Source organism: Nymphaea colorata, chromosome 3 (genome assembly GCF_008831285.2).
Source record: "Nymphaea colorata isolate Beijing-Zhang1983 chromosome 3, ASM883128v2, whole genome shotgun sequence".
In the NCBI taxonomy this organism is placed as follows: domain Eukaryota; kingdom Viridiplantae; phylum Streptophyta; class Magnoliopsida; order Nymphaeales; family Nymphaeaceae; genus Nymphaea; species Nymphaea colorata.
This window is the reverse complement of record NC_045140.1, coordinates 20,228,654-20,253,128: the sequence shown is the minus strand read 5'-3', so window position 1 is coordinate 20,253,128 and position 24,475 is coordinate 20,228,654. Positions and strand designations below refer to the sequence as shown.

Genomic DNA, 24,475 nt, shown 5'->3' with positions numbered 1-24,475 from the left:
TGGCCTGCTTTCTATAAGATTACATTCACGTAGCTTTCATCAACTTGCTTGTTCTTTCAGCTCCACTAGATGCCACTTTATCCTACCCGGGAAAAAGAAGAATATAGAAGTTTAACTCTCACTTTTTCTCCATCACTTCTCAACTTGGTAAGTGAGACTGATTCCTTTTATTTGATCAATTCCATTAACCTTTCAAGAATTGTTAGGCAAAACCGATCTTTGAAAAAAAAAAACGTCAAATCCATGTGACATGCATGCAGTGACAGATCGGTAGGGCTTAGATTGCCTATGATTGCTTCATCTACCTAGGGCATCTTGTATTTCGCAATTAAAGATCATGTCACAAGTTCAAAATAGGTATCTGTCTCTTTGGTGAAAAATCTAAGCTGATCAGTAAACCCTCTTGTGAGCAGAGAAGACATGATGTTTTGTCTTGATATATGCCCACTTCTCTAAATATCAGATTCAGAAACGTACCGAAATATTCAAAAACTGATGAACGTCAGCGATATCAGCCAAAAGACTAAGGAAAAAGTAGACAAAAAATTATAACATTGTTTTATGGTGTACCTGTTGACACGCCACATTGGTTGATACAGGCTTTATATCTAGCGATATTTGAGGCCCATTTAGCTCCCTTAGAGGGTTCGACAATAAGAAAATATTGTGTTGTTGCAGAAAAAGTTTCCTGAAATATAAGTTCCAAGACCATCACATGTTCTTGCAGGAAACATGGAGTTATTATGGATATTCTTTGACATAACAATCAAACTCTGGTAGTCATTCCATCATGTTTCCTGAAATAAGAACACGATGTTCTTGAGGCATGTTTGTTTCGAAAACATATCTTCCTCAAGATAAGATTGATCTTCTTATCAGAACCCCCCTGATTATTCCTCTTACTTGGTAATCCGTTGCATATACACCGGCACCGACTCATTGAATGACACATCGTATCTGCCAGTATTTAATGAACATGGAATGTATAAAATAATTGTACCTTTCGACCACATAAAGTTTGTGATCTTGTCTTGGTTATGTAAAAACCTAGTGGACCTTAGCTCCCCTGTTTGGTAGTTGTTAATTAACTCTTCCATTAATTTATTTAACATCTCATTTTCCTTCTTTATACTTTTATGTTGGATTGATTAAGACATCGGCAAGACTGAATTTACTCACGAGTCATGCTTTTGGGAGAGAGAAATGCTAGCAAAGTAAGGGAAAGCGTCGACTCATTGACAGCAGGCTTTCTCATATATAGCCATAAAGAGATTATTAACACAGTTCATCCTTATCCGACCCCTGGTCCAACAAGGATTCCCTAATTGGCGAAAGACTGGTGGGGCAATTGTTGTCTAGCTTCATCAGGCTGCCCATCGACTTTGATGTCTAATAAAACCACGAAAGAACAGTTTTAATAAGTCAGTTTCATATTATTCACACCAATGAGATCAGCTGGCTCCTATCTGCTTCACGACATTGGCTTTAAATCCAGTGACAGTTCCTGCATAATTAGTTCTGTTTATGGCTTTGTGGTCAATCCAAAAAAAAATATACATATTTTGATAATATTTTAGGTAGTTGCATATGAATAATGGAGTTTATGAATAATTTGATCAAGTACAAAGACATCAATGGCCTCATGTCCTGCTTTCAGAAAGGCTTGTGAATTGCCAATTCACGCCCTATGTATGGTTGGAAATTGAAAGCTTAAGCTACGGTGGGCGTGAGTGGTGCACTTTCGGTAGGCACCCAAATCCGACAGCAAGAATAGAGTGACAGGACGAAAGTGAGGGATGAGGTCCCATCGTCTTTTCTTTTCCTGCTTTTTCCTAGCGATGGAAATGGAGAGTAGCAGAAAGAAAGGATGGCAGCAAAAGGACTGGCGGTCAGGGATGAAAAAGGGTTGGGGAGTTGCAGGTAAAGATGGCCTGGCTATGTGCAGCTTGGACTCGGGCCTGATTCCATAGATGGATTCACCATGGCTGATTTGGCAAGGCTCATCCCTTCGCAATCTTTTAGCAGAAGAAAGCTTGTATAAATAGGATTATTGGATTCTTCCGGTCATCTATCCATCCGGATATCACATTGCATTGTGTAAAACGTCTGGATGGACGAAGGGACGAAGGATTACAGAGAGAAAGAGAACCTTTCATGTTCCTTTCACATACATGTGAGTCACTAAGATTTCATTCTCTTTTTACAAACATGAGAACCACTCAAGGGCCGGGCGCATAAGTTATTGGGTATCTGCAACCATGTGATAAAAAACTAAAATTCTTAAAGGTGATTGACCGACCAATGAGATGTGCCTCATTCAAAGAAAGAAGGAGAGTCCCATGAATGAACAGCTTGACTTCATTTTCATTTGGTTGGACACATGTCGGCGTCCAATGCTCTGAGATAATGACATGCTACCTTCCCCAGCATCTATCTTTATCTAGAAAATGAAACTCACTCCCGGGAAAATTTGTGAAAAGTAGAACTTTAACAAAAGGAACATCCATAGCACGGCCGCTGAGGGAACCCTGATGCAGGTCATGTATCATTCAAACCGAAGCGCGTCAATTGCTGGCTGAAAACACAGACATAACATAAACTTCACGGCCGACATGCCATAGGCGGCGGTTCATTTATTTGAGGGGAGAAGATTGAAGCGAGGACTTCCCAGTCATCTAAGCGGTCGACTTGGTTGTTAATGTGCTTCATCAGTATACTTTATCCTCAATTTAGCACATGGTTTGAGTGACTCAAATTCTTAGAGGCGGTTTAGGAACAGTAACAGTATGTTTCTGTTTTACATATTTAGGATGAACCGTTCATGGAACACTTTAAAAATTGTTCCTTGGGATAGATACATAAACTAGTAAAAGAAAGTAACTTTCTACGTTCTGTTACTTCCCCCAAACAGCCCCTTAATATATTGGTTGAGCCAAGGCTGTGAGAGACCGGTCGTTGGTTCGATTCCCTTGAGAGTCAAAGGTCTCCATGCAAGTCTACGCTGGCATACGCCTTGGAGGTGGGGATACTAGTTTCAGGATTTTGTTACCAGGCAAGCGAGCAGTTCCTTCTAACAAAGAAAGAAAAAACTCAATCGGAAGGCAACCTGATCTCAATTGGTAAGAGACCAAGAGAGACATTTTGTCATCCCCTCTCCTCCAGATACACCGATAGTTTTTACTTATCAACCCAATTGACAACATCAACCAAACTGCCGCCTCAATGGCACGTTATGCAACCCACGAAAGAAAAGCAGATATGTCCCGTTCAATTGCATTTTAGTGAATTATCTTGAGCTTCTTCTTGCAACTATTCAAGTATCTCATCTTTGGTTTACCAACTACCTTTTTATTAAGTCCTTCAGCTCAACAACCACCACGACACAACCGATAAATAATTAGTATTGCCCTAACCAGTCATATCCTTATGGCAAGTGAAAGGCGGAAAATCCCTATTATGGGGTCGTTATGTTTAAGGTAGACGGTGACTTGCTCCTTGATAATTGCATACCAACGAACCATTCTACAAAGTCATATATTTTTGTAAGAGAAGGTAAGGAACTCCATTATGTCAAAAGTGCCATGAAACTGGATAATGGAATTAATGAAAATATCACAACAAATAAAAGATTTACGTGCAAAGATGTTGGAAGTCTGCATAGTTAGGAGGTAGAGATATGTATAAGAATAAAATACAAAAAATGTAATAGCACGATATGGATGAGAACGTGTCATGACGTCACAAAATTTGTCAGGATAATAAATTTCTAACCTCTCAACGTTTTAGAAACCACTTATATTTTGTGTCTGTCTGTGTGAGTGCGTTTCTTTTTGCACCTGCGAATGGAGTTCAACACGAGCAGAAGCTATAGAGCATACTTGACCCAAGTTGAGAGGAAGCATTATACCCTCTTTTGCCAGCCCAATCACGCACCGTCGTGCATTAACGCTTCAAATATTGCACGAGGCGAGAAAATCCTGATCTGTATCAATATCACTTGTGCGTCCACATGTCCAAAAGCAGCTTTCAAGAAAAAATCGGCATTCCAATTCTGTATTGAATACACACTTGAGGAGCAAAGTACGCATGGAAGAGTGAACATAATGGTAGATATAAAAAAGGAAATGAACATCGTGTTTGTGAACCAAAAATTGCAGCTGTTTTATTTACAAAAAGGCATAAAATATGGCGCTGGTATACAAGAGAATGTGGACTATTCATAATTACAACAGCCTACTTCGACAGCCAGTAAATCAGAATAAGAAATGTGCAAGCAGCAGCAACAAGTGAAAGGATGATTGTATCCATTGACTTTCTCCTTCTTATTGAAGAGAGAATATTGTTCACCTGCATAATTAAAGTATGTGGCAGTGAAAAGGGTTGCAATTAAAGCACAAGAAAATATGAACAACAGGATCGCCAGTAATGATAATTGAAAAGCTTGAGATGAACATACCGTTGGTAAGCGCCCACTGACATCAGTAATTTTGGTGCCGATACCAGTAAATGTCGAGCGTTGAAAAACCAGTGCTCCTAAGGTAGCCTGGGCTTGTGATATAACATTGTCCATCTGCAGAACCACAATGACATAGATGCTAATGACAAAACAATCAAATGTGCCAAAAGACTTCTCAGAAAAAAGTAACAAAAGGGAAACTAGGACCACAGCCTCTCCAGCTAAAATGTCTTATGTCTGTGCATCTAACTGTGAGTTGAGTCAGATTAGTATGGGTATGAGTGTCTGCACAACTCTGATCTATGTCAGATTAGTATTGGGTACAATCAGATTCAGGCCTGAGTATTGTACTTGAAGCCAAGTCTAGGCAGGCCTGCACCAGCATAGCTAACCAGACCTGAGACCACATTCAAGCTTTATGATTGTTTAAGTGGCGGTTTTGTGATACAATTTACCTAAAATAAAAAAGAAAGCAATAAGCATTCAAAGCGCATGCTCTTATACTAATGAAGAGATGTTCTGTTCTATCTTGGGATGTGAAATGGGTGCCAAAACAAGCTCTTTTGTGCTAAAAACTAGTCAAAAAGATCATACAAGTCAAGAACCTCAAAAGAGTTGAAACATGAACTTACATCAAACTATATGACATAGTTTACTAACATTTAGCATACAATATGGCATCACTACCAAATTCACAAAATTCCGTACGAGTTGGGAGACAGATTCAGCAAAGTACATTTTAGTGCACGATAAAGTAGAGTTTACAAGATTGGCTTTCACATGGTATATCATGACCATATTAACCTTTCCTGTCATTTCAGCATCAGTCAACTTTCTTTACATGCAGGTGGTTGTAGAGCTCAATGAGGCACACGATCTCATTGGAACAACTATAGCGTTTCAAAATCCCATTATTCTTGTGACATGAAAACAAGTTGCACCTCATGTACCATAAAGGAGGGTAAGTTCAAAAGTTAAGAGGACCTTCTTTGCTTGAAGTTCTCATAAATTATGTGCTACTTTACTGGGTTTAGCTCTCCAAGGTAATGGAATTTTATAACCTCAGATCATCAGCGATGTTATGGCTAAATTCATGTGTTTAACTTTTGGGATCCAATCCACTGTTTTTAAATTCCTTCCGGGTATCTTTCATGTGATTGCTGTGACCACTTATGATATTTCATGCATTCTAATTTCTATGAGTGAAGAATGAAGATGCTGTCTACAGTGCTTTGATTCTGTTGACGATGGCACAGAATCAATTTAAATCTTAGTTTTCAAAAGCAGTGCCTCCCAAAAAGTTGAGGTAGAAGTGAAGTTCTTTGCATGTGTTTGAGGAGATTTTCTCTTCCTATCAGAAAAATGATGTAAAGAGCTAAACAACAGCCGCTGGATGGTGTTGGGGTTCGTGATTGCATAACCAATATTTACCTGATTATTTTCATCACGCCTCATCCCATCTGCACCTAAACTAAGATAACCTTGAAAAACATATACTGGTAGTCAAAGTGGTTGGATATAAATTGCTCAAATGCAACTTGAATGTAGGTACCACACAAGTTGCCAAAGAAGGACGCAGGATCAATGTCAAGGCATGCAACAAGATGATATTTGCGTAAGAAGATGGAAGCAAAAGATTGACAGGAAGAATTCAGAATACAAACTTTAAAAATTACTCTAGAACAACAAAACCATTTTCAATATATAAATGTTACAGCTTCACTCGTTGATTTGTCTTAACTCAAATGAAATCAATCAACCATGACCATAGATTATTAGTTACAAAAGCACATTTTCTAGTGAAATTTCATTTCTTGCATTGAAATCTAGAATTCTTGCATGGAGTTTCAGAAGCATTTGTCTTGTCACATCCAAAGTGGCTTTCACAGAAATGCATTTTACAAATAGAAGCTCCTGATGGCCATCGTATCACACAACAAATTTTAAAAAATTATAAAAAAAGCATAACCAAGGTCAGTAATCAGAACATCTGATCAAAATAAAAAACAAATAATGTACAATACCTGTCCTGTGCTTCTGTTAACAGCTGCCCGCTCTTTAAGAAGGGCCTGCTCTACGGAACCACCATTACCTTCTAGATCAGCTCTAGTACGATCAAACTCTCTAAAGTCTTCAATTAGTGCTGCATGTTCTTTCTTAGCTCTAACGCTTGATTGAAGCCTGGAAAATTCCTGCACATGAATTTCTGAATAAGTTGTAGTAAACAGATCGACTTACATATGTTAACTCCAGCAAATGTCAAAAAATTGAGGATCACCTGAATAAGATCGTGAAGAATCTCTTGATGCCTAGTCAGTGTATGAGAAAGGACTTCTGATCTTCCAGACGATACCCACACTTGCATCTGAGAATTTACACCCTGCAGCTGTTTAAGTAGCCTGTTTATTTCAGACTCGATTTCATTGTCAGCACCATCTGCTTTGGTAGCAACCACTCTTCTATACGAGTTCATTTGCTCATCCAATTGTGCCTCAAGTTTTTTGGCCTGTGTAAAATTAAAAAGTAAAAAAAAATTCCTTTTTTATTACATTTTTGACAATGAGTTTCACTGTCTCCAATACTGTAATGGGTTAAAGAAACTCTCTCTACAATGAACAGTTTGCCAAATGATGTACAAATTACAACTGCCACTTCAGTTGGGAAAAGGATACACTTTGCAGGTAGCCCATCTAGATCAACAGACAACACAGAATTGTTGCATAAGGTCCAGAATTTGCCAATATGTGTTGGATGCCACATCACATGCGTGTGGACATAGAGAGGTGGTGGGGCACTTTGACAAGACTTGGGTACAGGGACACAACCATGTGTGTGTAGCAAACACATATACTCATTGTCTATATTCATAAAATATAAATTAATAAACAAAAAATACAGAATAGACCAAAAACTACCAAATATAATTTTCCCACGCCCAAGGGATGCAAAGACCTTCCAGGAGAGTCCATGTGACATAGGTCGGAATGTCGGATACTATTATCAGCACAGCTGTGCATAACATCTCACATCAATAATCTCTTTCAAAATGTGAATAGGAACTAATGTGTCAAGATCAGAGTTTGGCTGATGAAGGCATCAGAATGAAGCTCTGGCCATTGTTACTTCTCAAAACACGAAAAGTTGCTTCTATTATTCATCAGTGCAGCATTTTTATTCCCTCTTATTTCAGATAGTTTTAGCTATGGTTGCATAGTTTTCTCTTTATGAATTTTATTAGAGACAAAAGTAATCTCCTCCATTTGAAGTTGTAAGAGAGTTGCATGTCTCTTTATGTTCTATTGGTTTATCCAGCTGGTGCATCTCCCCACCAATAACCCATCGCCATCTGTTCCTCACGCTTTTCCCGCTTGCTCTGCCTACCACAACCACCCGAGTCTTCACACTTCCTACCGCAAAGATGTGCCTAGTTTTGCATTACCTCATCCACATCTTTCCTCTCACTTTCCCTGTTTCCACTGTCCAGTACACCTCCACCGCCGTGACCACAGGTCTGAATATTAGACATCCAAACAAGACTTTGTTTCATGGTTGCCGGACTGAGAACCAGAACCAGAAAGCAGTAAGGGAACAAAATCTACAAAGCATTCATTTCAAAGTTTCGGATGATTGAGGAAGCAGGAAATGAATAGGAACTAGGAAGCGACATGGAGAATTATTTAGAAGCTGATGTCATGGCCTACTTAAAAATTAAAACACTAACAAACTTACATAATGTATAAACAAAAATCATTCTCAAAAGAAAAAATTACACATATTACCTAGATATAATTAAAGTAAAATCTCATGGACTCCCGACTCAATTTGACTGGAAATTTGGATTCGTGATACATTCTGCTTCCAGGTTCACAGACATTGAGGTTCCGGCTTACTCTGAGTGATTTGGGTAAATAAACTTTATTTATTTTAGTTGCTCCTAAAATTGATAAACAGGATTCCTGTTTAGTGTATATGAACAAAAAAATAGAATGGGATCTCCGAACAAAAATAGAAAATTAGAAAATCGGTTATGATACTCATGCAACCGTATATATCAAGTCGAATAGGACCTGACGACCATAGAATTCCGATGCAGAAGAATCCCTTGTAATGCCATATTGCATCTCCAGACCTCAAATCCCGATGCAGAAGAAACTCTTGGTAGTGCCACATCGCAAGTTTATTTAACCATGTTAAACGCGCAACAATGCAGCTGGAAGCATGCATTTCAGCATCAAACTATGAATTACGCAGCGTGCTTACAATAATTTTTTGGAGCAAGCAACTACAACGGGTCGATCAACCATGTCAGATATAAAACTCTATTACCCTTTGATCCTCCATTTTGGGAAAGAATATATCCAAAGCCATAAAGGCAATTCTCTTTTTAGCTCCCGTTGCTTTACATACGACCAAGTGGGGTGTCTTTCTCACACTCTTTTTGTTCATCGCAAGCACATATTTGTTGAGCTTATCCCTTTACGCACATTGTTTAATTTTTTACAGAATTGTCACCATTGCTTTCCCACAAGATTCTCACCTCCAAATATTTCTCAATCAAGATCTTCTTTGTTAGAATCGAGATTTCACTCCCCCAAGCAACCAGATTTTGAATCAAATTATGATCATTGTTCAATGATTCAAAATGTAACTTCCACCATATAACCGCAGATTCACACGGAATTCTGCGACATGCTTCCCAGTTTCTAAACCAGAACGACCCATTGTTTCTATCATGTCCGCATCAAGAGTGGCACGCAAATTTCAAGAATATCTGTTCGAGTCGGAATCAGATATAATTTCACGCGCTGCTAAACCCAATTCACCGAAGAAAGAAAAACCGACACAATTTACTGCACATCTTCCACATTAAGATCCACAAATAGTATGACTCAAAGAAGCGAAAGGGATCCCGGTTCCATGAAACAACCTGCCCTCCGTGTGGAGTTCCTCGGAACTCCACAGGACATTTCCATGAAACGATATATATCTCCCACAAGAGTTCCTCAGAATTCCACAGAAGATCCATAAAAAGACCCAACAAAAGGACAGAATACGAAAATGGCAACAAGAAGAGGAGAAGGAAGGACCTGTTTGCGCAGGCCGTCCCATGTGCTCGGCAAATCCATGAACTCCTGACTCTTCTTCTTCTTCTTCTTCCCGTCCCAGCAGATGAATCGAGATCTAGAGAGACAGGAAAGCTTGCTACGTACGACTCGTGGGGAGGAGGACGAGGGGGACGAAAGAATGGAAACGCTTCCCTCCCCCGCTCACTTCGACCCCTCTTTTCTAATGTCCGCAAATGCGTTTGCTTGATTCCGAAGCCGACGCCGGCAAACTGTTGCCTAGAAATTACAGCAGAAGGGCCTGCAAAATCATCGATTTTCTCATGCACTCACAGCTAACTAGACTTTTCATTTCACTTCCAAAGTAGCTAATCTTAGTACATAATTTTTTTCTTTTGGGAGCTCGAATTAATTTTTATATTTATGATAAACATTGGATCAACTCTGGAATATATATTTACAAACCTAGCGTTTCAATAATTTTCTGCCAATTGAAATTTTGCAATTATCATATTACTTAAGTTAATTAACTAATGACAACTTATATGGGGTGAATTGGACTGAAGTAGAACATACGCTCACCTATATCCAACTTGTAGGGTCTCTTTTTTTGTTTTTTCTCTTAATTGTTGAATGGGATCTTGGAAGCTTTCTCTAAACCTTCTATTCTAACGATAAACTAATGCGCCAATTTAGACGCTTGGTTTTTTCATATTCTTAAAATCAACATAAAGATCACGTCAGTAGTTGGGCTGTTGTGCGTTCCTTTATTTAAGGAAATGGATCAAAGATTTTACCAATGAGAGGCTCTGATTATACCATATTTCAAGACGGGTCTTTTTTTGGTATATTAGAAAGGTAGCTTCACCGTCAAGATTCAGAACCGGTGTCAAACTTGGGTAAATTGATACAAACACGCTCAAGTTAAAACGTTCTGAGTTGTTTCATTTAATCTACTAAATCATATAAAAGAAAGCTAAATAAAATAAATTTAAAAATTAGCATGTTCTTGTTACATGGTTGGCAAACTTGCCAATCCGAATCGCAAGTCCCTTGAGTCAGATAGAATCGTTCATTTACTTAGGCCACAAGTTAGTCGATTGGGATCGTCAACTAATTGCATGTTAATAAAAGTTTGTTATTTTTTTAATTTGGATATATCACAAAATTTACTAAATGTACACTCGTATTACATGTTGTGTAGTTTTAGTTGATGAAAAACTCTGTCCTGAAGTCGCGACAAACTTGCATTTTTCATCTATTTTAGAAAAAATATACTATAAATATTTATATGTATGTATATTCCATATAATTTATGAGACAAAATTGGTGTGTTAATGACGTTACTTAAACATAAAGACATGAATTTTCATGGTCCATTGATTAGACAATAAGATACTTCTAAATCATGTCATTCAAAAGTATAGAAACATGAATGGTCGATTTCTAAGACATTAAAATACCCACAACCACGCTAGAAATACATGAATTAAAACCTTTTTTTTTTTTTGTTAAGAGTACATGTACATCATATCAATGAATTTGGAAAAAAAATTATCATTCATTTTGGAAAAATAAAAAAAACTTTCGGAAGTGAAGTGGACTTTGTAAGTGGGTTTACATTTTAAGGCTAACTATTATGACGTAATCGGAACCTTTGCCTTGAGGTTTTTTAAGGGCCATGCATTTAATGCATAGATCTATATTAGAAATAAATAAATGAATAAAATGTAAAAATTACATTGTCTTTAAGGACGTAATTATTAATTAACCTAACTGTAGCACATGGGTAAGTTATTTGAAGCATATTAAATCCTGTTATTCATTAAAAAATCAATTATATATATAGCTTCATTAATCTACGTTTTCAGGAGAGCAATTGGCATTTGATCGTTCATAAATTTCAAGATACATATGAAGTACAATGCTTGTAAATTAAAGAATAAAAATTGAAAATATGATATGTGGAACGGATTTTATAAACTGAGAAAGCTAAAACTTTTAATTTTATAAAATTTGATTCACTCATTTTGACTCTATGAATCTGAAAATAGCTCACCAATAAGTAACGCTGGCTCCCGAATTCACTGTTCATCTTTTCTAGCTCATTATATTCCCGAAAACAGCGACGACCAATCCAACTGAGACCACGCTTTACCCATTGCAGATGATAAAGGAAGAGCAACCTTCGATCATTCGATACGTTACCTGAGGCCGAGGGGAGGGGGAGGTGCCCTCTCTCATTCTCCCTTTTTCTCTCTACGCGGAGAGAAAATGTTGGTTTGCCGCAGAGAAATGGTGCAGGTGGTTGCTGTGGTCGTCTTCCTCAATCTCATCCCTCTCTCTCCAGCCATGGCCGCCGGCATCAGAGCTGCATACTGGCCTTCCTGGACCAATTCCTACGCCCCCCCATCATCCCTCAACACCACTTTCTTCACGCACCTTTACTACGCCTTCCTTGACATGGATCCCTCAACCTTCCAGCTGATCGTCTCGCCGTCTCAGGCCGCCCTGCTCTCCCAATTCACAACAGCTCTTCGGGGCAGCAACCCACCTCCCAAGACCCTCCTCTCTATCGGCGGCGGGGGGGCAAGTCCGGCCGCCTACGCCCTCATGGCCAGCAACTCCTCATCCCGCAAGGCATTCATCGGCTCCACGATCTCCACCGCTAGGAAATACAGCTTCGATGGCCTCGATCTCGATTGGGAATTCCCGAGGACTCCCCAAGAGATGCAGAGCCTCGCGGAGCTTCTTCGCGAGTGGCGGTCGGCGGTCGAAGAGGAGGCGACCGCCTCCGGCCGGCCGCGCCTTCTTCTCACCGCAGCCGTATACTTCTCGCCTCGATTTTGGCTCAGTAATGCCCCCAGGGAGTACCCGGTGGGCGCGATGGGGGAAAACCTCGACTGGGTGAGCCCGATGTGCTACGACTACCACGGCTCGTGGGATACGTCGGCGACCGGAGCGCCGGCGGCGCTCTACGATCCGAGGAGCAACATCAGCACCAGCTACGGGATCGAGTCGTGGTTGAGGTCGGGAATGCCGCCGGGGATGATCGTCATGGGACTGCCGATGTACGGCCGAACGTGGACGCTGAGGGATGCTGGGTCGACTGGGGTGGGCGCGGCGGCGGTGGGCGTGGGACCCGGGAACGGGGTGCTGACCTACTCGAAGGTTGTGGAATTCAACAGGGAGAAGAAGGCGACGGTGGTGTATGATGGGCCCACCGCGTCCACGTACTCCTACGTGGGGACAGCGTGGATTGGATACGATGACGTGGCATCCATCGCTGAGAAGATCAAGTTTGCCCTGGCCCACCGCTTGGGAGGGTACTTCTTCTGGGCCGCTAGCTACGACGACCAGAATTGGACGCTGTCAAGACAAGGTACGTACAATGGATTCCTTTCTTTTTGTCCTTGTTTGTGTTTATATAGAAATTTTGTGTTGATTTAGACTATATGTTCTTTTATAAAAGAAATATAGTTTTATGTGCTGGATGAATCTTCCTCAATTATAGAGTAGATCTATAAAACACTCTCATTTTGTTCTTAAATGCTAAATGGCTCTTAAGGCCAACAAGAGCTCAGTTCACCTAGTTATAAAAGTTAAGAAGGAAGCCATCTCACACCTTCGGGGATAGAGATAAGTGAGATTTTCTCTTTGGGGCATGTGCCTTATGGAGTCCATTCTGAAAGCTTAATTTGGTAGTTGGTTTTTGTTGAACCTGATCCAATTATATGGGGTAGCCCTAGAGGACTTGGGTCACTGCCCCATGGACCTCTGTGAGAACCTGGGTGTTAACTATGTATTTAGTGCCTTATGAAAAAAAATATCTGCCTCTTTTACAACACTAAAGTCAGCTCCCTCTGTCTAACTCACACACAAATTTAAAAGCAGCTTGCAACTCAGAGTTACATGACCTTATCTGATGAATTCTTGAAGTTTTGGTCATGAAACTAAGTTTTGTGGTTAAGATGTCGATGAAATTGGAACGACACATGGAAGATTAGCATAGCGCCATGACATACATAGTCCAAAACTTATTCTCTTCATTTGGAAGGACACAAATAAACATGACAAAACCGATTTGAAGCTGGTCCACCTCAAACCTTTTGAACATGTAAGCCTTGAATGTTAACGTTCTATTCTTTGTTTTCACATAAAAAACATGAAACTTTAATGCACACCACACATTTGTGTAGTTTATATTATGCAAAAGTATCATTATCCCAATTCTTTTATTAAGCATCTCTTTCTATTTACATACACGGAAAATCGGAGTCTCTTCTAAAGCTTTTAGTCATCGGTAACTCCAAAATGGTTGGTGAGAGAGTACCTTTTGCTCGTTTCCTTTCTTAGAGTGAGAAGGACAGTAGATTTTCATGCCTGAATCCAGCATAAAATCAGGGCTTCCTGTGGGATCTGGATCGTGATCTATTTTGACGTATAATGTTCACCGGAATTAATGATGAGAACCAAGCATGAAATCCAATCTTTTTTCTTCTTTGGTGTAAACAAAAATAATAAGCTTTCAAGTTCATGATCATCTCCGAAAAATCCACTGTAACAAGCACATTTTTCCTAATGGATACTTGTTTGCCTTGCTTGCAGCTGCAGTGACTTGGGGTAGCTAATGCCAAATACGAACAGGTAACGTGGTCTAAGCTCTTCACTCTGCACGCATGCTTGAGTTATTACATAGTCTGTACTACCATACATCAGGTCAAGATTTTATCCGAAGAAATCCAAAATCTTTGGAGATCCATATTGTTTTATAAGAGAAATCTTATGGGGCATGTAACCATCCCCATAAATGTAATCATATTGTAACTGCAAAACTATATTGCTTACTTTGAACTTCTATCTTAATCAATTTGAACCTTGGCACAATTAGTCTTGTCGATCTAATCATATCCTTTCCAACTTGAGGTAAATTTGGAAATAGTGGCCGATGCTTGAAACTGATACACTTTAACCTGTGTGGGTGGATGTGATTGAAATGGTGAGCAAAAGAAAATAAAACAAAAGAAGAAATGGCACGAAGAAAATTAACCTGGTTTCATCCATGAGACCTTGATCTCTTGTTAATGAGAGATTGAATATAAAAATTACACAAGGCAAAATAAAATATGTATCTTCCCTACGGCACAGCGAGGGAGTTACCAACTAACCACCCCGTTATCTACACTTGAATTACAAGTTTCCGTCTGTCCACAACTGTCGCTATAGCTACATTCAATAATGGTGATCAGCTCCTTCACCACCTCCGGTACCCACTCTTTCTGGATCAAGTTCACTTCTGTCAGTGTTCTGCTCTCCTCCTGCCTCTGCGTCGAGCAGATCTTGGTGTCCGCGTCGACCTTCTTGGCGTTCTGGAACGTCTGCCCTTCCCGAGTCTTCGATCCAACCTCCTTCATCCTTGCCTCTGCGTCGTGTACCTTGGCTTGGTTGGCAGCCACCATCTGAGTCTTCTGGCCCGAGTACGAGAAGTATTCGTGGCCGGGGACATCGAGGAACTGCTTCACGTTGGCGTGGTAAAGGAGGAGGCCGAATTGGTTGAGCTCCAACTGCACCTTGGTGAGGAGTTCGGACTTCAACCCCTTGGTGCCTTTGAAGAGCTCCTTGTTGGTCATGGAGGCGGCCACCACCCTCGTCTCTCCCTCGATGATTCCCTCAACCAGCTCCTTGACGTGGCTGGAAGGCTTGGCGTGCGAGGGGATAAGTCGGGCGTACTTTAGGAGGCTTTCAGGGTTGTCGACGCGAGGGCCGATGGTGAACACCGCAGGGAGGAGGAAAGGGAGATTCTCGGCGCTCATGGCCTGGACCTCGAGGGTGTAATTCACGGGAGAGACGTCGAAGGTGATGCAGGACTGGCCGGGAAGGATCCATGCTTTCTTGGCCAGCTTGATGTCCTTGATGCCATAGCCGGTGATGGCCAGGTACTCGGCGGGCTTGGCTACTTTGTACCACATTATTTTCCGGCTGCCTCTGCCTCTGTCGTTGTGTGGAAGGATCGATGAGAAAGGATGGAGAAAAAGGTGAGAATAACTTGAGCAAGTGATCGATGAGGATGAATTAATTAATGCTGAGATTTGCAAGGGTTTATGTAGCTCTTGGTTGAGGACTCGAGGTCAAGTCAATCACTGGGGATTGCCGGGAAGGCTGGTGGATTTTTCCATATGCGGCGCCGCAGGAAAGTCGGATAAAAAGACGATTGTGACTCCAAGCATACTGCCCTGCACCTTCATTTAGTTGGCACGAGCAAGAAATCTGTTTTTGTTTTTCAATTCTCTTGTTTAATTCCCCGAAGTTTGCTTCTTTGTTTAATAATGGAGCAACTATCATCTATTTGAATGATTTTCTTTCGATGCTGATGGATTACAAGGCATATTTTATTTATTATAATCGTAACTCGATCGATAACAAGCGCTTTTGCAGAAAGAGGCGCGTCTTTATGTTCCAAGAGTTTAAAAAGGATACTGGAATCAGCTTTTTTAAGATCTGATTTAATTTTCATGTCCAAAAACTTAAAAGGAATAAAAACATAATTTTGTTTGTGTAAATAGACTTTTATTACATAATACTCGTATATTTGAAAAACTTGAAAAGAGAATGAAACTTGAAAAACCGGACCATATATTATGAAAAAGCCACTGATTTACAAAATTTTGTTCGCTTGTCTTCACTTATCCACACCTTATGCTAGGAACAAGATATTTTAATACGAAAATTTGTTGTTTCCGGTTCCTAGAAAAATCTTTTCTTCTGAGGGAAGGATCTCGTCCGAAAAAACGTGTGGGACATCGCACTTACATGCAAGCACGACAAATTCCTTTGAAAATTTGAAAGATAAATAAATTAGTCAGACCCTATCTTACATGGTCATACGCGGTGGAGAAATTTGCCTCTTGAGGGCAAAACATATTTCCTATACAAAAATGCAAATTTCCCCCAAATTCATATATAGGGCCAATTGGCCGACAATCACAAGTAGAAAACACATAAGGATGCTTTCTACTGTTATGCTGCGAACATGAAATTACATGTCATGATGTTTTATAAGAAGCACAATTTGGTTATTTATATTGGAAAAAAAATTACAATTTCATTCTTTTTTTCCTTATATGGAGGGAGAGGGTGTTCTATTTAATCAGGAGAAACATTTTTGTCATTTTCGGCTCATATTATATGATCCCTTATTAAGGACTATAACCTGCTTCAGAGAAAATATGGCAGCGGCTGGTGTAAGGAACTGCCAGAGTCAATTCTTATGCAATTACATTTCACAAATCAAACTTTTAAGCACTTTTTCAAAATTAGATTTTACGCATAAAGGATTCTTCCTTTGTTCTTATAATGGTTGTGTTTGTGTAGCAATCTTATGAGTGTTTGTTCGATCTAGAATATATTTTCTTGGAGTATTTGTCTTTCCTAAGGCGCCAGTAAGAGCTTCGTCCGCCTGGTTACATTGGTTAAATGACTTGGGAGGCTTACGTTGAGAAGATCAAGAATTCAACATGGGAGTCTCTCTGTTTTAATGTTTTTTCAGAATGGCTTGGAGGACCGACTAGTATAGCATGATGAGCCCAAGTTCCCATCCCTCACCCTACTATTTGATTTCCGCACATAACTTTGGTTCAGGAATTTGTCTGTCAATGAATAAACAAAAGTTACTGTAAGTTGTTTTCTAGTTGATCATCATCTTCAAAAGAACTCCCTATAACAGACACCTTTTTCCTAATCGATATCATGTGAAGCTGTTCACAGAAGGCAAAGCATCTTCAAGATAAAGCCTATTTAGAATTGCAGCGTTTAAAACCCGCCTCTCCAGATTCGTAAATAATTTTCCTTGAAAAAATTAAACTCCATTGCAACACCACTAATATGAATACTGGACCAACAGTGATTTCATTATCAAAGTACACCCAATTAGAAAGACCAACAAATTATAAAGACCACAACTCACTCAATTACCATCTGCATTACTGCTGTAACCAATATGCACCTTGACGAAATGTCCAACTGTGAAACTTTACATGATCAAACCATTTAGGCGGAGATGTAAAAGAAGTGATCATCTCTCATTCCTCCGCAGTCACAGCAGAGGCCTTCAGGCTGCCCATCCAAGTGGGTGGCAGCATCCCTGTCTGCTCATGCACTGTCTCAAATAGAGGAGGCAGCATCTTGTAGACACCGGCAATCTGTTTCATGGCGGTTGGTGCTGCACCGCCATCACCACTCCCCACTCCCTCGCTGCCATTGTTCCAAACGCTGATCTTAGGATTTAGTCCATTCACTGCCTGAGCATTGGTCTTAGCGATCTCCTGATACACCCCTTCCTTGATCATGATATAGTCTCTCAAAGCCATATAGTCGCCTCCTAAGGCAGCCAACATCTTGCCTACGTAATAGGCCTCGGCCTCGGCGGCTGCAACCCTTGCTTCGGCCGCCTTCCGTTGCGCATAAAGCTCTGCCTCTGCCTCCTGCTGCTTCGCAAAGAATGCCGCTTCTGCCGCCACTTTCCTTCCCTCAGCTTCCTTCTCCTTCTCGAACAGAGATGCCTCGGCTGCTTTCTTCTTCTGGTAATACACCGAATCTGCGTCCTTCATCTTCGTCTCCAGCTCGACGTTGGCCTTGCTGAGCATCTGTGCACGGAGCCGCTCCGTCTCTGCCGCCGCCTTCTTCATCTCCACTGCCTGCTGAAGTTCTGCGTCTCTTATAGCCACGGCCTTGGCGGCCTCAACGTCCGCAATCATGGCCTGACGGCTCCACTCCGCCTTCTTGGTGGTGAGCTCTGAGTTGGCCTCGGCCACCTCTGCTTCCCTCTCGTTCTCGAACACCTTCACCTCCGTCTGCATCCTGATCTCCGCCTTTCTGCTCTCCCCCTCCCTCTGCGTCGAGTAGATTTTGGTGTCCGCGTCGACCTTCGCGGCGTTCTGGAGCGTCTGCCCTTCCCTGAGCTTCGACCCCACCTCCCCCTTCATCCTCGCCTCCGCGACCTCCACCTTGGCTTGGTTGGCAGCCTCCATCTGAGTCTTCTGACCCAAATACGAGAAGTATTCATGGCCCTGGACATCGACGAGCTGCTTCACGTTGGCGTTGTAGATGAGGAGGCCGAATTGGTTGAGCTCCAACTGCACCTTGCCGAAGACTTCGGACTTGAACTCCTTGGTGCCTCTGAAGATCTCCTCCATGGTCATGGAGGCGGCCAGCACCCTCGTCTCTCCCTCGATGATTCCCTGAACCAGCTCCTTGACGTGGCTGGAGAGCTTGTCGTGAGGGGTGATAAGCCGGGCGTACTTGAGGAGGCAATCTTCGTTGTCGACGCGAGGGCCGATGGTGAACACCGCCGGCAGGAGGAAAGGGAGCTTCTCGGCGCTCATGGCCTGGACCTCGAAGGTGTAGTTCACGGGAGAGATGTCGAAGGTGGTGCAGCATTGGCCGGGCAAGATCCATGCTTTCTTGGCCAACTTGATGTCCTTGATGCCGTAGCCGGTGATGGCCAGGAACTCGGAGGCCTTGGCTACTTTGTACCACATCATTTCCCGGCCACCTCTATCTCGTTACCTCTGCTGCGGAGGATGGGATGGAGAAGATGATGAGAATAACTTGAGCAAGAGATCGATGGGAGTCAACGGAGAGAGGTGGAATAGTTAATACTGAGATCTGCGAGGCTTTATATAGGCTATTGGCTCCTGGTTAGAGGACTCGAGGTCAAGTCAATGACTGCTGATTGCCGGGAAAGGGCGGAGGACTTTCAAGTTATTGGTCGTTCCTCCATATGCGGCCCCTCAGGAAAGTCGGACGTAGAGACGATGAGGATTTTGTTGGAGCGAAATCCAAAATGCTTGAAGCGCGTGATGGGATAACATTTAGAGTGCGCCTTCTTCAAGAATTGATCGGTTGAATGGATTTCGTTTAGTTGCTAAGAAATCTACTTTCCTTGTTCAGGTTTCCTGTTCTCCTAATTACGCGTCTTCATTTTAGTGCTCCACTGCTGGAATTGTTATGACTGGGCCAGCAGAAGCAACAACTGGACACAGGCTTGTTAAGATGATTCTTGTGCGTATATATGTATATATATTGCTCAGCATCTGTAAGCCTTTATCATGTCATATCATGTACATGTATTCTTTCTGTAACATAGTTTCTCTCTCAATAATATATTCTTGCTTCACGGGATTAAGAAAGTTAAACATGATAAAGATGGAAAGGTCTATCACGGGAGAGTGGAGCAAGGCCGAGTTTTATGAGAAAGAAAGGTGAAGGAGGCTGCAGATTCTAAAAGATACAGCAAATGTGGAAGGTGGAGACTAATTAAACACAAAATATAATTGTAACAGACGACAATATTTATCCTTCCACAAGCATAAAGGTAAAAAATGTTTGTCGTCATTTTTTGGTACATAAAAAAAAATCTTTTCATCTTTTTATCCTGCTGATTGGGTTATCTCATTATCTTATAAATATTTTATTATCTCATAAACACGATCTTCTTATGTTTAGCGTTATCTGATGGTTATTTCATACTTATGTTTAGCTTTATCTTATACATCTGTTCATAAATCTTTTATTATCTTATAAATATTATTTTATACTTATTTGTTACCTTACCCATATGCAGTTTGGGCATAAAAGTAAATGTACATATCGGTAGTACATCCGGCGTAAGCTCATTACATACAAAGTAACAACATATAAAACTTGATTTGCTAAGTTGCGACATGTAAAATATGTTAAAACTATAGCATCTAACGTCAATTTGAATGGTTTTTTTTTCATGAATTTAAAAACACTTAAATTTTTACTGATCACAGCGTGACTTAATATATAAGAAGAGCTTTTTGAGAAGGATGGGACATCTTCCTGTCGAAATTTTCCAAAAGGATACCAAAATTAATTTTTTTAAGGATCTGATTTTCATGTCCAAAAACTTAAAAAATAATTAAAAAAATATTTGATGTGTAGCCGGACTTCTATGACATAAAAACGTTCTGATGAATCTCTACAAGAAGTTATCTATACAACAAAGGTGCTTCTGTTTTAAGTTGTTTCTCAAGTTCTTCAAGATAGATATTGCATCTACATTTTTAGTTTTCTACAAATGATATATATATATATATATATATGTGTGTGTTGAAAAACCAATAAGCCCTCGCCAGACCATGATGAAAAGCGACTAATTTACAAAAATGTTTGCCTGGCTAGCTTCACATATCTACCACTTATCTTAATAAAAAGTTATTTTAATATGAAAGTCAGCTAATTTGTTGTTTCCGGTTAAAAACTTTTGTGACCTCTCTCTGAAAACGTGTGGGACATTGCGATTACAAGCAATCACGGCGACTTTCTTTAAAGATTTGGAAAATAAAAAATCAACGAGAAAAATTAGTCGAGAAATTTGTTCCTTGAGGGCCAAGAAAAATTTCGAGGGTTGGTGTAAGCAACTTCTTGCTTTGCTTGCCACCAAACACAGTCAATTCTCGGGTTTTCAAAAATCAAACTTCTAGGCATTTTTTCAGAATTAGCTTTAACCATGCCGATGTCATTTTTGTGTTTTAAAACTTGAAAAATTATTATTAGATCAATTTTTAAAAAATATTTAACCCCCTCTTCCCCTGTTTTTATAACTTAATACCCTTTAAGTTCGATATGAATTTTAAAAAATTAACGTGCTTGTCATTCAGAAAAAATAGCAACAGTGAAGCTTGGGCATTGTTCCAAGCATATGACTTGGATTTGAGTAATTTAAACTCATGTCTTGATTAAATTGATGATCATGAAACTACCCGCGGATTGTGAACCAACCGAGACAATATATGGCCTCATAATTAATTGACTGAGGCAAGTTTTATATAGTAGCTAGTTTCACGCTGGAGATGGTGCGGTGGACTTTACGTAATCTAGAATCCTGCTGGTGGGGATGGCGACAACAAAACCGGGCGAGAGTTAAATAGATCGGAAAGAATTGGAGCCTAAGTTTCACATAATATGGAGAAAAGAAAAAGGCCAAACTACTTGGAACTTAAGTAGTTGCACGCACATTCCTCGAGAATTTTGTGGATAATTTGTGATCACTGCTATGGGCAAGCAATCAAATTATACGAATGCTCATGACGAACACTGAACTACGCCAACCAGTTGAAAAGAAAAGGAACAGAAGCAGTAACCCAGAAGACAGTATTGGAATGACATTCCGGCACTATCATCATGGCAAATTCTGAGAAAACGATTCCCGAACGTTGATGGGCAATTTTTAAGAAGGAATCATGTGCCGTTCAAGTATAAAGGGGTCGGATTTGGGATGAGATGTCTTATTTTAGAGCTCTCATGAATTTGATTCTGATTCAACTCCACGAATTATGAGCCAGATCTAACTTGTTTTTTAGTTTTTCTAAATTCGCGTCCCTGACTTGGTCAGGATCGCTGCAAGGACAAAAAGTACTCCTCAAACTCGGATGAAAATATGTATCTCTTCCTTCATTGCATGAAGACTTAGCTAAGTCTTGTCACAGTAACAGAAAACCATGCAGTGAAACGTGCGGCGCAGTTTAGCAGGAGTTGATCTTGCAATAAGATGTGTTTTTTCATATGCAAATTCCTTCGAACGTTCTCCGGTGGCTAGTGCTGAAACTTCCTTCTCTGAAGGCGCTTACAACATTTTTTCTAATGAAATCGACAGCTTTTATCAGGAAGCTTCTGACGGCCTGCGAGTCAACTGAATTTTTGAAACGAAATAAATAATACCAATAGGAATGAATGTTTTTTTTTTTTTTAATTTCAAAGAAGATATATAAGAAAAATAACCATTTTCATAAAGAGCATCTCATCTTGCACAAAGGGATTGGTCCCAAATTTTCATTAATAACAGCAAACAAATAATTGCCCCACTTGGAAGCTCACATGCAGCACAATATATCGCTCACATGCAACCTCAAAGTGGGAACGGAACTTCTGACTTGAGATAGGTCCCAATTCTTTAAATGCTTCTCTTTGACGCACTTCATGGGCAGCGTTGGATTCCTGTTCATGGAAGCTCCAAAAAGAGAACACTCTGTTCTTAATGTTCCAGCTGGAACAGGAAGAACAAACACAAATAGCCCGGAGACCGGGCCACATTAGCTCCCCTCGAATGGATGTTTCCTGTTAAAAAGGGAATCTCCTCGTAATTAGTAAATCCGTGGTTCGGACTGGGAAATGACAGTTGATCGGGCCACTGGGTCTGATCGACTTGGTTGAGTCAAGTCATGAATTTTTTAATGTATTTTTACTGCAACCGACTCAGGCAATTCCAGGCAAGTCAGGGGCGATTACATCATCCTCCAGACTTAACAGCCAAGGGGCTTGAATTACATGGGCCCAAGCCCCGCGGGGCAGCAATGAAAGCCATTAAGATTTGTCAAAGAGCTAGTTAGCTGCTGGAACTACTGGTTGAAAAATTGAGGTTCACAAAGTTCATAATTGAAGGGACGACCCATGACCACGATGGAGGCGATTAAGTTGGCTGGGATTGGAAACCAATGACAACGTTGCTGTACCATTAATGGTGTGGAAAGGGGGCAAGGGTAGCATCGGAGTCGTAGGGAAGCGAACAAAGTTTCCTGACTTGGGCGTGGTTTCTTGAGTTGGAAACTTCAAAGGGTGGCTCAGTCGAGATTGAAGCAGTTGGGTTGCCTGCGGATGTCGCAAGCATGCATGCATCACAGCATAGTCAGTACTCCTACTGGGTGTCATTCCTTGTGCAAGCGCATGCTACAATAGAAGAAAGGTACACCCAAAGAGAAAGAGAGAGTTTTTCTTTTATGAAGTAAAGAGAATCACAGGGTGCAAGTTGCAAATATAATACGGACAATTGGCGGGGACGGTGTGTTGAATGAGTCTGCTGTAAGTTGGGGCGCAAGGGGGAGGGGGCGGCTTTAATGACCCAGTCATTTCTTGTTTTTATTCATCATACCCAAATCTCTCTCTCTCTCTCTCACATTTGACCCTGTTGCTGCTCATTTGAGAGGAGCGCAACAATAGGGTCATTAGGAACATATTCTCTTCGTCAGATTATTTAGCTCGTCTTGTGCAGGGGATGTCCAGTTTGTCATTCTGCTAAGGCGCCGTGGTCCGTCTGCGGTTGAGTGACGGTGCTGCTCATTCTTTCCTCTTTATTCACACCTTTCTTATTTCACTGTGCATTGTATTGTATATTTTCGTCTTTTTGTTTTTGTTTTTGCGGTTTGCTTTTGTATTTAGGGAACTTCTTGTTCCTCAATTTTGTTATATATTTTTCATTTTATCGACTCTTTCTCTCTCTTCACATGTGTACGTATGCCACCCAGTTGAAAAGAAATATGACACTATTATATTGAAATGACATTCATCATCATGCCAAAATCAGAGAAAACGATTCCCGAAAGTTGATGGGCATTTTTCTGAAAAAGAAATCATGTGCCGTTCAAGTATAAACTGGTCGGATTTGAGAGGCGATGTCTTATTTTTAGAGCTCTTATGAATTTGATTCTGATTCAACTCCACGAATTATGAGCCAGATCTAACTTGTTTTTTTAGTTTTTCTAAATTGGCGTCCCTGACTTGGTCAGGATCGCTGCAAGGACAAAAAGTACTCCTCAAACTGGGATGAAAATATGTATCTCTTCCCTCATTGCATGAAGACTTAGCTAAGTCTTGTCACAGTAACAGAAAACCATGCAGTGAAACATGTGGCGCAGTTTAGCAGGAGTTGACCTTGCAATATGCAAATTCCTTCGAACGTTCTCCGGTGGATAATGCTGGAACTTTCTTCTCTTAAGGCGCTTTCTAACAAAATCGATAGCTTTTATCAGGAAACTTGTGACAGCCTGCGAGTCAACTGCTATTTTGAAACGAAATAAATAATACCAATAGGAATGAATGCCTTTTTTTTTTATTTCAAAGAAAATATATAAGAAAAATAACCATTTATAAAGAGCAT

At 40.6% G+C, this 24,475-nt stretch overlaps 3 protein-coding genes and 1 long non-coding RNA gene across 4 annotated transcripts; 2 read left to right on the top strand and 2 right to left on the bottom strand.

The window, feature by feature from the left end:
- Positions 1 to 4,089: 4,089 nt before the first annotated feature.
- Positions 4,090 to 9,771, bottom strand: LOC116251579 (Golgi SNAP receptor complex member 1-1). Its single transcript, XM_031625928.2, has 5 exons — positions 9,544 to 9,771; positions 6,735 to 6,962; positions 6,481 to 6,648; positions 4,457 to 4,570; positions 4,090 to 4,347 (listed from the first exon to the last, which is right to left on the bottom strand). Exons 1-5 carry the CDS (start codon positions 9,580 to 9,582, stop codon positions 4,234 to 4,236), a joined length of 663 nt encoding a protein of 220 aa, XP_031481788.1. The 5' UTR covers positions 9,583 to 9,771; the 3' UTR covers positions 4,090 to 4,233.
- A 1,858-nt stretch (positions 9,772 to 11,629) lies between these two features.
- LOC116250907 (class V chitinase CHIT5b-like) lies at positions 11,630 to 14,406 on the top strand. Its single transcript, XM_031624894.2, has 2 exons — positions 11,630 to 12,901; positions 14,128 to 14,406. Exons 1-2 carry the CDS (start codon positions 11,794 to 11,796, stop codon positions 14,148 to 14,150), a joined length of 1,131 nt encoding a protein of 376 aa, XP_031480754.1. The 5' UTR covers positions 11,630 to 11,793; the 3' UTR covers positions 14,151 to 14,406.
- A 147-nt stretch (positions 14,407 to 14,553) lies between these two features.
- LOC116250908 (flotillin-like protein 4) lies at positions 14,554 to 19,258 on the bottom strand. Its single transcript, XM_031624895.2, has 2 exons — positions 17,624 to 19,258; positions 14,554 to 15,517 (listed from the first exon to the last, which is right to left on the bottom strand). The coding sequence occupies exons 1-2, from the start codon at positions 19,056 to 19,058 to the stop codon at positions 14,676 to 14,678; spliced, it is 2,277 nt and encodes a 758-aa protein (XP_031480755.1). The 5' UTR covers positions 19,059 to 19,258; the 3' UTR covers positions 14,554 to 14,675.
- LOC126409896 (uncharacterized) lies at positions 15,461 to 15,864 on the top strand. The gene is made up of 2 exons (XR_007572781.1): positions 15,461 to 15,554; positions 15,627 to 15,864. It is a non-coding gene; the product is annotated as an uncharacterized LOC126409896 (long non-coding RNA).
- Positions 19,259 to 24,475: the final 5,217 nt, after the last annotated feature.